Raw genomic sequence first — 12,770 nt, forward strand, 5'->3', positions numbered from 1 at the left:
TGACGCACCTCTTGGGTCCAATTCATCACGGCACTTCTGGCGAAAACAAGTCAAAAGACACCAGCTTAGGTGCTCCGGTTAAACTCGGAGGGTCAGGAGCCACCTGTTTGACCACTGAGACACACAGCAGCTGCGGGTACACACACGCACACACACGGCCTTTGTTGCAAAAAGCAGACACATGTCACTTTATCTATTTTGGCTAATTTGTTTACAGCTGCAAGAATCACAAAAATGAAGCAGATTTGTGGCTAATGTTGAGCATTTATTGAACAAATGATACACGGTTGAGGGTCTGACTAGGGTGGAAGACGGTCACTGAGCCGAGTCAGGAGAGGGGGGTGGAGTTGATTCTTGTTTCGCTCCTGCTTCTACCTGCCGAAGTGAAAGAAGAAAAAGAAAGAAAAGAAAAAGAACAAGGGTGCATCACTTATTCACGAAGGTGTACAAATGGCAAAACGTTCATGGTGCGGGGTCGTGATGCCGGTTTGCGGCGTGGGCGGCGGCGTTTGGAGCGCCAGCTGGAGGCAGACGGGAGACGCGCCTCCCTGCTGCCTGCAGCCGGCTGACGCAGCGCATCCGCCCACGCCTTCTGCTGCTTTCCAGCCGTCCCTGCCTTGTTCTGTGTGCCAGTGGACGACACGTCCAGACTTCAAGCCTCCAAAATACAACAACAACATTGACAACTGCACAGCCCTGAGATAAACACAAGACGATGTTGTATGCAGCAGAACAGAAGAAGATTTGTCTTCCTGATTCACTGGAGTGTGTCTGTTTCTTTAAAAACTAACTAAAGCAGGAAGAGATGCACCGGTCCGATGTTAATATCTGAATCGGTCCCCATAGTGAAAAGAAAAAAAAAAAGATGGGAGTATCAATGACAAATGTGCCAGATCCATACAGTCAGATCTATGCAGTGTAATTCTACACTTTGTGCTCAGAGCGACGTTGTGCTTTATCGTTTATTTTACATTGTATTAGAATTCCTAATTTCGCTTTCTGAACAATTTGAAAAAAGGTTTGCTGCAGTTTTTTTTTAACTGGACTGGAAAGTCAGATATTCTTTCCACAAACTGCTGCAAATGTTCAGAGCACAGAAGTACTAGATATAACACCCCGCGCCCCCCCAAAAAAACAAACAGCTGCTTTTTGAGAAAAACTTTGCAAATGTAGATTTCTAGCTGGATAGTCAGAGTAACTACTGTTACTCTGACTAGAGTAACAGTCAGAGTTACTGTTACTCTGATAAAAGCTGTTTTATCAGCTTTTTCGCTGATAAAACAGCGAAAAAGCTGTTTTATCTGCAAACATCAAACTTAAAGCAGGCGTGAAACTTACAATTTAGCCCAAAATTATTCATACCTCTCTCAAATATATATTTTAAATCCATTTATTCAACCAAAATATCTCTAAATATTTATTTCTGCTTTGGAAATTATTTTACTATCAATGTTGCACTTGTTATTTCTTCATTATTACAGCAATCAAACCTTTTTTACCCATCAGTCTTTAAATGATATCACCATTTTTTGGTATTAAGAGGTAAAAATTGAAGTATGATTTGCCAACAAACTATAATTCACGTCATATACTGGAGTAAACGTCCTTGACAGAAGTTTCTAACTAACTGGTGGCGTATCTGCTTTGCCACCATATGGGATCCAGAGGACAATCAGGACGCTGCCCTCTGCACACACACACACACACACACACACACACACACACACACACACACACACACACTGAGAGCTGCATCTATTAGACTCAGGTGATAAAAACACAGCAGACTACAAAAAAGGAAGAGCGAATCATCCTGCAGCCGCTCAGGATGCGCTGATAGAAGTCTTACTTCAGGAAAATGTAGGCCACACAGCACACAATGTCATCAGCTGCCAAGTTAAGAGTTTCTATAAACGAACACCTTTTTTTTTACCCCTTTAAATTACGCAATCACTGGTGCCAGCAAAAATTTTTTTTTTGCCAACATGGATCCTAAATTAACTCTTAGCCTACTTTACATTTGCAGAATCCTGTGCTGCAGGGCGGCCGAGGCGTTCATCATGCTGAAATGAGACTTTTTCCAGACCTGAATTAATGATTCGCACTCAATTTTAAAATATAGAATACTAAACCGGACCAGAAATTTAGGATGGAAATTCCTACAGTAGGAAAGAAAAGCTTTAAATACAAATGAAAAACAAAATGTGAAGAAAGAAGGAAGGACATAAAGAAGAAACTTAGAACTCAAGGAAGACGGGGAAGACGAAAGGAAGAGTTTAAAGAAATAAAGGAAGGAAAGATCTAAAGGAAGAAAGGAAGGGTAGTCAAAGAAGGAGATAAGTCTAGAAGTGAGGAAGGAATCGACCTGAGGATGTTAGGATACAAATGCAGCAGGGGATAAATGTTTTTCTATGCTCTTATTTATTTTAAATTCTTATCCAGACCTGGAAAACGATGAAATCAAATGACTTAATGTTTGATCCTTTTCCCGGCTGCGTAGGGAAACAGAGCAGATTGTCCTCTGCGTCGTCTCCAAATCTCCGCCCCATTTGCAGCTCTGAACTTGGAGAGGTTTAAAAATACTTCTTCCCTTGGATCTCCAGTTAGCGTCTGTGTTTTTGATGCTGCGCTCGCACCGGCAGGATGGGACCTGCTGTTTCCGAAAGATTACAGCCCACCATGCATCTCCTCTGCTTTTTTTCTTTTTTTTATTGCCAGCATTAGAATGAAGGCAATAAAAATAGCAGTGGTAAATCCTAACCTCTGGCTGCAGCTAGGGAAGCTGGCGAAAACGTGAAGCAGGCAGTTTGTTTGGACACCCGTCCAATAAGCCCTGAAACGCTGAGGGGCTCCTGTCAGCTGCGCGAGGTAGAGAACCAAAATGTTTGCTGTCCTTACCAGCTTCTCTGCCCGCTCCCTCAGCCTCCTCCAGACCGTGTGATGAGCCTGCAGAAAAAAAGAGGAAACGTGACATGATGCGGGCACATGTGCACAGACACGGAGCACACATCGCAGCTGAGGCGCGTCGCTGTGGAAACGGCTGATTGTTTTGTGTCCATTGTTGACTTGCGATTCATTGCAAATTAACCACAGGGTTTTTTTTTCCTTGATGTTAACAGAATATTTCTCCATGTTTCTTTATGTGCTTATGTTTATATTTGCAAACAAACACGACACACATATCATCAGGAAAACTCTGTAAATGGAAGCACGTCCTCTAAAAACATCCCTTTTTACCATTACAAAAGGAAATGAACAAAAACTGATTTTAAATGATTAAAACAAGGAAACAAATAAAGTGCAATGAATAAAATGTAGCGCAACACAGAACTAGGACTCATTCTTTTCATTTCTTTTGTTACCATTTTTACTTTGATTGCTTGAAAACAACAAAAACAAACATCTAATTTTACAAACTGAACCATAAAAAAAAATTACAAATTTTGTTTTCCTGACAAAGAATCATAAGAAGAAGCTTATTAAAAGCTAAAAATGTTCATCTGTTGAAGGCTTTGTGCCGCTTCAGGAGTGATTAACAGAAGGACGGAATAGTAAAGGGATGAAGAAGGAAGAACTGATGATGACTAGATGGATGGGTGGAGGGACGGATGAAGAAAAGGTAGCTGACAATGGAAAGAAAGAGGGAAGGATGGAATGAAGGTAGAAAGAAGGACAGAAGGTCATAGGAGATGTAGGATAAGAGGTGGGAAGACGGACGGACAGATGCATGAGAACAACGGAGACAACATAGGAGTTAGAAACCAAAGGAAGGGAAGGAAGTCAGCTAGAAATCCACTTTTAAAATTAAGTAACTAACAGCAGAATCAAATTTCAATCAGATCATGCAAGATTTGCTTTAATTCTATTTCTTTTTGTATCGAATCAAAAAGAAACAGAATTAAGCAGAGAAAATGTGGCAGAACCACGGAAAGAACAACAACAAGCTTCCTGTAAAAACAGGAAGGGAGTGAAGTTACCAGGCTACAGATTTATGAAAAATAATTCAGACTATTCCTCATTTCCATGTATGAAAGATTTACAGAAAAGACCCAACACAAAAGACATGCATCAACGTTGCTTTCTCTTGTAAAGAATGAACAAAGCTAACTTTGGTTTCAAATAATCTGAATAATGGATAGTTCCTGTTTTCTTTTCAGAAGACCACTTATATTAAATCCAAATATATTATGATGAGTATAACTAATGAGTTGTGGTTTCCAAAATATTACAAATGAGTGTTAAATCAGAGAAGCTGACAGTCGATGAACGAATGTAAATCAACGTTGCAAAAGAGGAACTGATTGGAGGTTTTCAGGAAGGCCTCAGGACATAATGCCTCCAAGGCAAAGGTGGATTTCAGATCATCTACTCAAGCAGACGGCCAATGAAACAAGCCTGGCAATAACGCTAGCCAACGCAAGCACCTCCATCGGGTGGGAAAGCCCTAAAATGGCGAACACAAAAGAGGAAACTTTGGTTGTTTCCTAGAGGGAAATTCGAGGCAAGATCCTGATGGACAAAGAGCCCTGCTGCTGTTTGTTTCTCCAGACCAGGAAAACACTGAACCTGCACATGTTTCCCGAGCGGTGAGGTGAGGAAGAGTGTGACTGCAGCTGAAGCTGCTGATGCTGAGCAGGCTACTGGGGGGAAAAAAAACTGCTGAACCAGTTCAGTTCAACAGAGCAGTGCAGAGGAAAACATTTACACACCACTGATAAAATGGTTAATGTTGTAGTTTTTACAACGTTTTGATTTGTCCTCCACAACACTGAGCTGCATTTACACCAGTAGAAAAGAGAAGATCTAATCCGGTTTAGATCTCTTTCCTTCATCTTATCTCGAATGCATCCATTTAATATGGGACACAGAGCTCCTTCTAATACATTAAATACAGCATGCAAACAGCTCCCCCTCCTGGCAAAAGAGGGAACAGGATTTTAAATATCAGTGAAATGGAAGAAAAACAATATTTTTTTTATGGCCAATATTTATTAAATGAAATTGTTTCAATATTAATAATAATAAAAAAAACTTCCATTAACAGGACAGTAAATAACTTATAAAAAAATATTATTTTTTTTATTAAAAAAGTAAAAATAAATAAATAAATAAAATAAAATAAATAAGATCCATAAAATGAACTCAATTTAATTTTGTTTTAATTCCACATAATAAAAAACGTACCTTAACAGGATTATATTAATTTAAATTAGTGGGACAGTAAATAATCCATCACCACATCTAATATTTATCATGATAACTACTTTAAAAAAACTTCAATATTAGGTGCAGTTAATGTAATTAAAAGGTTAAAAGGGCCAGAAATTTGCTGGGCTTAGATCGGCCTACCTGTAGCTGCAGAGGCAGAGAGAGGCCCTGCGTTCTGCGGTGGTGACCCCAGGGACCCTGACCCAGGCTGTGCATAGCCGTCACCTCATACTGGGAGCACAGGCCTGTTCTGGCCACTAGAGGGCCCCCACTCAGCAGCACATGATCACCGCATCTAAAGGAAATACAGACAGATGGTCAAATTGAGGAAAAATAAATAACCAAGTAAATAAATAAATAATAATAATAATATTAATAATAATAATCACCTATAGAGCATGACTGTGCCTTTAGGACTGTCTGATGCTTTCTGTTCTACTTCCTCCTGTTTACACCTGAGACACAGAACAATAGAAAGTGAGAAAACACACTTGTTTTTTTTTGTTGTGAGTTGGACATGTTCCGAGTCAGTCTGGACCTGCTATGTGAGAAAACCTCCAGTGCCACAGAGGGCGCCACCTCCAGAGGCTCCCAGGCCAGGTTCTGATGGATCAGCTGCTGGGCCCCGCGGGTCAGAGAGCGCAGAGACTCCTGCGAGCAAACACAACCCACAAACTCCTAAAGCTTTGCTTTTCTACAATGTGAACTCAAACGGTACCAAGTTTCACAGAAACAGACAGGAAACTTGTTTCTGATTCAAAACGGTTCAGTTCTGATCTCGGTTACCGGCGATGGAGTCCAGGAGTCCAGCTGAGGGTCCAGGACGACGTCACAGCAGAACGCCCCTGAAGTCACTGCAGGAAGTTACAAAATGAACCAAACGTGAATAATCTGACCCATAAAAAAAAATAATTTTTAATACAGAAAGGTCTTTCTATTTTTTTTTTTTTTATATAATGAAAACGATGAGACTGTTCACTGCAAAAACACAAAAACTCACTATGTATTTTTGGAACAGTTTGCAACACAAACATATTAGCACACTTGTAATAAGACAAAACTAACTTAGAAGTAACTTTTTAGCAAGATATAAGAGCTTGTTTTACGTCAACAATTCCAAACTCTAAGTTAGTTTTGTCTTATTTCTACTAGACCAAAGCACTTGGTAAGATTTTGTATTTTTGCAGTATTGCTCTGGCTTGTTGAGTTATGCATTTACAACTCTCTCAAGGCAGCACCTTTTTCTCCTCCCCAAATTGTTTTCCTTCCACTAAACTTTCCATGAACATTCATGCAAAAGAATTTAAACAAGCAGCTTGTTTAGTAATGACCATTTGTTACATATCCTCCTTATGAAAAGTGTCGATCGTTGTCTGTGGGTCTTCCTTTACCTGGGACCTCCGGTGTGCTGAGCAACTCCACGGTGTAGTCATCCTTAAACGCCGTCTCCAGGACCTGTCCAAGGAGGGCGGAGCAGGAACGCCAGTAAGCCTGAAAGCAAAGATACACATTAATAACTTTCTCAAACCAACTTCCAACCCTGAAAAAATTGAGTTTTTGCTGATTTTGATGCTACCTCGTTGAGGAGAGTCGGGTCGCTGTCATTGAACATGAGCAGAGTGAGGGTGCAGGAGTCGGTGAGCGGCTGGTGGAGGGGCCACAACTCTCCGTCCACAAGCGCCAGAGCCGAGTTGTTCATATGATACTCAGTCAGATCTGAGGGAACCGCATAAATGTTTAAGCCCAGGTCGTTTCCCCTTTAGCTTCAGAGTCTGGCGTCTCCTGCTATACGTACGTCTGGCGCAGCTCAGTGGAGTGGACATGCCTTTGTTCATGATCAGGAGTGTGCCGTCCAGGCCCGGCCCCCTCAGGGACACCTCAATCTTCTCGATGCGCGGGTACAGAGCTCTCTGCCTTTGCTGCTCTCTGGAGAACACGGCGTTACGGCGACTGCGTATCTCTGCGGTTGACGGACGCAGAGCTGCTGAGGCGGATGAAAACCCTGAGAGTGGAACAAGATGGAGGAGAGGATTTAAACAGAAAGATGGAAGAAGAGGAAGTTTCAATTAAATATATGAAATATAGTTTTTTTTTTTAATCTGGACTTTAACTAGGCTGTTGTAACACTTCAGGAGGTTTTTATTTCCTCCTGAAGCTGTTTTATTGTAGATTTGCTGCCATGTTTGGAATCATTGTCCCTTCACCTCTTCAATGTCTTCACAATCAACTCTAGAATACCTACATTGTAAATTAAGTATTCTTCAATATTTATATGCAAAACATTTAAAAATATTTGTGCATGTTTTATAAAAAAGGCAAAATAAATAAATAAATTGACAGTAAATAAAAAATTGTATAAAAATAAGTACAGAAATTGAAAGACAAAAAATGAAATAAAGGAACCTACTTATTAAAACAATGAGAAAATTAAATAATCGTGATAAATTAATACTGTTGAAAATGATCAATTTTGATTTTGTCGTACTGTATAATCCAGTAAGTTGGGATAATTCTTATTGTTAATTTTTTGGATGCAATATTTAGCACATTAATTACTTCATTATGCCTTTTCTATTACTAAATTTACTCCCAAATTTGTCCTCCACAGAACTGACGACTTTAATGAGATAACATCTTATTATTTCATAAGAAATACTGCACTAAAGAAAGCACTGTTTGTCAACAGTGGTTTCTGTGTTCTATATTAAGTAAAAATTTCAATAATTATTTCATATTTACTAATTATCATTATCAAACCTTTAAAGCTAGTGTCCAACATGCTATCATGCTAAAAGCGACTTACGTCTCCTGAAAACTTGGCATGCGGTCCTTGTCGCCATTGTTCCGAGTTTTAATACAATTAATAGAGAAAACAGCTAAAATACATACTGTAGAACAGTAAAGGAAAAAAAAAAGAAATTTCTAGCTAGAGAAGCACTTATAGTTGAAGGACGCCATGCATAAGTCGTGTGCACCACTTATTGATGTCCGCTGTGTAACGGAAACTGAACGTTCCGTGTGAAAGAGGAACTAAACTGCAATTCTACTCACTGACACCAGGTGTCACTGTTGGTGCCAAAACAATAACGTCTTAATAAATGATTAATAAAATGACAAAGCATATGAGTTGAAGAGATAATTAAAGACCAGTAGTAAGTAATGTTTCAGTTTTAGTGTGGAGTTATAGTTTTTAACAATGAGACATAAAAAAGTGCAAAATATCTACGTTAAATGCAATTTTTAGAATGAATTTCATTTGTACAAACATATGAATATCGATATTTCTGTTTTCACACTTTTTCTGAACGTTCACAACATTAATTTATCTAATTCTTTTTTTTAAAGAGTTTTTTGGCTCTAGTGGCCTTTATTTGATAGTTAATTGACAGGAAAGTGGGTAATGAGAGAAGGGGGAAAACATGCAGCAAAGGTCGCCAAGGCCGGGAATCAAACCTGTGACAGCCACGTCGAAGACTAAGGCCTCCATATGTGGGTTGTGCTTAACCCCTGCGCCACCACAGCACACCCCAATTTATCTTTAATTCTGTACATTTGCTTTTATTGATCACCGTCATTCTTTCTGTTGAGTCTCAGTTTTATTTATAAGACACCCTCATCTGATTGGATGTTGCCCTGTTTTGACATGGAACCCTGTAATAGTCTCTAAAGGGATGCAGATGTATTCCATAAAGTTTAACTGGAGGTTTTACAGCCAGAATCAGCAGTAGGTGTTGGATTAATGGCTGACAGAGAAGGAGAGGCGTAATAAAGCAACCCCAAAACATAAAAAAATATCTTGTTTCAGACCAATAGGGCAACAGAAAACCTTCTTGCCTCCCAAGTGATTACATCAAACAATCCTTCAGCAATGAAACACGTGAGACACTTGTGCATAAAGTTTTATTTTTGTTGAAAATAAGTGTTTCTGACATCAAACCACTAACATATCTGATGTGACCTAGACAGACGAGCTACACGCGACACTTCTGCTTCCCTTATACGCATATCATAACATCTGCATCATTATAGTGTGAAAAGACGAGTACCCAAAGGTTTCAACGACACGTTTGACTGACTGATACTGCCTCTTTGGACGAGACTGATTGTACTCAGTGTCAGTGTGACAGCACAGCTTCATGCACACGTCATCCACAGTAGGTCAGCATTTAGGATCTTCTGCACGAGCTTCCCCCAAAAGGTGCGGTTCTCTTTTTAAAAGACATTCTTGCATCTTTTCATTCATTCTTGGTTAGGTTAGGCGGGTCCGGCTGTGAAATGAACTCATCACAGTGGTGTTACTTATCTTTTAAATTGGTGAAAGGTCTTGTACTGCCTGATATGTCCTGAAAGTGCAAAAAAAAAAAAAGACAAACATAAAAGGAGGAAGAGAGGTCAGTAGAAACCACTGAGCACACTGCCATAACTGCTTTAACCTATGGCTGCTTTCCCAAATTAGCATTTAGCGCTACAATCCTCTTTGTTGATGGCTTTGGCACCGCGGTGCTTTAGGGAAACCCCAGAATTTCACTCCAAATGAATCAACCAGACGCTTATGGAGACGCTGGAGGTTGACTGCTGCTTAGTTGTTCAAGTGGAAATCCAGTTTTCATCTGAGAGGCAATGAATACTTGAATCGAACTCACCCTGAACTGCTTCAGAGAGCATTTTCCTACATTGTCCCACGAAGCTTTTCCAAGAGCGAGGGCTGAAACTTGTAGAAATATCGGATATTTCCTCCAGCTCTCCATTTTAAAACCATCTAACATGAATACATTTGCACGCTAATGACTACTCTAGCCCTCCCCCGTGCACCACCCCCTCCTTCAGGCTGCTACTGAATGCTACAGGCAGGGCAGCAGGTCTCCCTCCGGTCGGGCAGAGGGCAGAAGTCCATCTGCCTGACGATCTCGGCGAACAGCTCGTCCACCATCGTCTTGCTTTTGGCCGACGTCTCCATGAAGGGGCAGCCCCAGTCCTCGGCCAGCGCCTGGCCCTCGCTGGGGGACACCTCCCTCTCGTCCTCCAGGTCCACCTTGTTACCCACCAGCACCACTGGCACCTGCTGGTACCTGCAGAGGAGACAAAAGGCGGCGACTCGTTTTACTTTGTGACATTTTGTGAAGAAGCTGGGAAGAAGAGGCTTTACAAAGCTGTGGCGGAGTTTTGTGAAATTACAGAACTCTTCCATTTTTGGCAGTGAAATGACAGATTTCTTCTGTTTTTGGCTGACGAATTACAGAACGCTTCTCGTCAGACTTACATGTTTAAGTCGTGTAAAGAAATTTGAATACAACAAAAGAGTTTTTGACAGCATTCCGATGGAATTTCTGACCCACTCTTCTCTGCAGAATTGTTTTAATTCACCCCCGTTGGAAGATCTTCAATCCTTAATAGTTTATTTAAGATCATGTCACAGCATCACAGCAAGATTTAAGTCCAGACTTTGAGTAGGCCATTCCAAACCCTTCCTTTTTTTGCAACATACAAAGGTGAATTTGTAACTCTTTTTTATTGTAGTCACAAAAGCTTTGATTATGCTTAAATATTTTTCCTTATTAAATAAGTAATACCTTCAATCTCTTTAATTAGCTAAATGTGTGATTAAATCTTTCCTAGAGTAGATAATTGGAATCGATTCATCCTTCAGGCTTAATTTTCATAAATTATTAGTCTGAGTGAGATGGATAATCTACATATGTCAATATAGTTTTACATATCTGCAGCTTCGCTGGCCTACATGCTGCTTCTGCACGATGCTGAAACAACAAGACTGTTGAATAATGAACACCGGAGCTCCATGCAGCTTCATTCCCCCAGTCGGCTCCCTTGCTGTCTTATAACAGTAGGAGGCTGCAAATTAATATCTGTCAGGATAAATAACAGCTGTTTCGGGTGGAAAACACTGCTGCTTTATTTATTTCTGCATGTATTACATAACATCCGTCCACTTCCTGTTTAAAATCACAAAAGAAACCCTCTCCAAACAGCGCCGGGAAAGTTTCAGAGGATCAAAAAGCTTCAGTGGCTGACGATCTCTCTCAGCCATCAATACAAGCTGAACAGAGTAATGGAATAAGTTGCTGAATAATTGAGTAAAGATAATGTGTTGCTCTAAAATGGGGTGACATGAACATTAGCTTTCGAAGAAACCATTTTCCGTTCCGTGCGCGTATGATGTACATTAACAGTTCGTTTTACAGGAGGAGGGAGGAGACGTAACAGAATATGAAGATCTGGTTCTGCAGTTTTGTTTGTCTCCAAACGTCATTGGATTGAAGTCTGGCAGAAAAATTTTAAATCAAGTCGGTTTTTGTCTTTTTTTTTCTTTAATGTAATGTTTGGAAGTTATCAGTCAACTAGAGTTTAACTATCATTACACATCATTACACCTCCGCCCCCGTACTTTAGCATAAAGTCATCCAGCTGAAGGTATCACCGTCATCCCGATTTTGCACCAAGATGTTAGCTGCATCTTTAAATCATGTAAGGAACCTTAAGAATTTGACTTTGATTCGGTATCGGCAAAAAAACTGGAACAGGAAGGAAGGAAACAAGGAAGAAATAAAAACAAGAGACAAATGAGTGAAGGAGAGAAGGACACAAGGTCAGAAGAGAGGTAGGATAAACAGTGGGAAGAAAGAAAGGAGAGAGGGAAGGAAGAAAATTATCTAAGGATGTAAGGATACAAGAAAGAAAAGATGGTCACAGGCAAGGAAGGAAGAAAATGAGGAAACAAAAGAAAAAGTATAGCAGGAAGGAAGAAAATAAGGAAGGAAAGAAAAAACTTCAAGCTCAATCCTAAAGTTGGATCTTCTAGGTAATTTTCCGTCTTCGTCAGGCTCATAAATTCAGTTTAATTTCTTCAATAAATTCAACTGATGTGTTTCAAAACTGAGGAGGCTCATAAATTATGGTGAAATTATGATTTGAATAAATTCTGGAGATTTTTACATCTCCAGAGGGTCTCAGACACTTTATACTAATATACTTGTTTAATACACTACAATAAATTCTATTCATAAATTTTATTTCAAGCACACACACCCTGCAATGTTTCTCTTCTCAAATAACAGCAGAATGTCAATTACAGTAGGTATATTTTCTCACAACAGGCAATGGCACACCCCAGCTAATAGCTTCCACCATCAATCACTTCTAAGTGCTTTCAAGCCTGGCTTATTGATCCGCTGGCGCTATTGAGAAATTCGGCTCTTATCTACAAATTGGTGGCCTGTTGCCACGGCGCTCTGCTGGGAAAAAGAGCTGAGGTGTGGAAAAGAGCTGGCAAACATCTCACTGGCCCAAACAAGGGGCGGCGAGCCGGAGGAAATGAGTTTGTAGGACACACAAGGCGGTGGCGGCGGCAGTCCCACAAATGTTAAAGCTGCAGACAACGTCAACCGAGAATTCCCCATGAAAAAACAGCAACCAGCTGGAAAAAGTGCATCAGTCGAGGCTTGAACTCTGAAGACTTCCCTGGAGCTTGACATTTACCCCCGCTGTCCAGCACACACACACACACACACACACACACACACACACACACACACACACACACACAC

At 40.4% G+C, this 12,770-nt stretch overlaps 2 protein-coding genes across 3 annotated transcripts in view; both read right to left on the reverse strand.

Annotated features, from left to right (window-relative positions):
* Positions 1–244: 244 nt before the first annotated feature.
* Positions 245–8,211, reverse strand: mrpl39 (mitochondrial ribosomal protein L39). 2 transcript variants are annotated; one of them, XR_001663822.1, is made up of 10 exons: positions 8,012–8,211; positions 7,004–7,210; positions 6,785–6,924; positions 6,600–6,699; positions 5,995–6,062; positions 5,747–5,859; positions 5,598–5,663; positions 5,350–5,503; positions 2,445–2,946; positions 245–375 (listed from the first exon to the last, which is right to left on the reverse strand). XR_001663822.1 is itself a non-coding variant. In XM_007565293.2 (10 exons), the coding sequence occupies exons 1-10, from the start codon at positions 8,046–8,048 to the stop codon at positions 316–318; spliced, it is 993 nt and encodes a 330-aa protein (XP_007565355.1). In that variant the 5' UTR covers positions 8,049–8,208; the 3' UTR covers positions 245–315. The 2 variants fall into 2 exon arrangements, 1 of the variants encoding a protein (XP_007565355.1); XM_007565293.2 differs by having other exon boundaries at positions 2,899–2,946; positions 8,012–8,208.
* An 880-nt stretch (positions 8,212–9,091) lies between these two features.
* Positions 9,092–12,770, reverse strand: part of LOC103147111 (ras-related protein Rap-2a-like) — an 11,059-nt gene continuing 7,380 nt past the window's right edge. Inside the window, exon 2 of the mRNA XM_007565294.2 lies at positions 9,092–10,277. Coding sequence (XP_007565356.1) covers positions 10,040–10,277 — 238 coding nt within the window. The 3' untranslated portion in view covers positions 9,092–10,039. The remainder of the gene's footprint in view (positions 10,278–12,770) is intronic.

Source organism: Poecilia formosa, unplaced genomic scaffold (assembly GCF_000485575.1).
Source record: "Poecilia formosa unplaced genomic scaffold, Poecilia_formosa-5.1.2 Scaffold174, whole genome shotgun sequence".
NCBI classification, from domain to species: Eukaryota; Metazoa; Chordata; class Actinopteri; order Cyprinodontiformes; family Poeciliidae; genus Poecilia; species Poecilia formosa.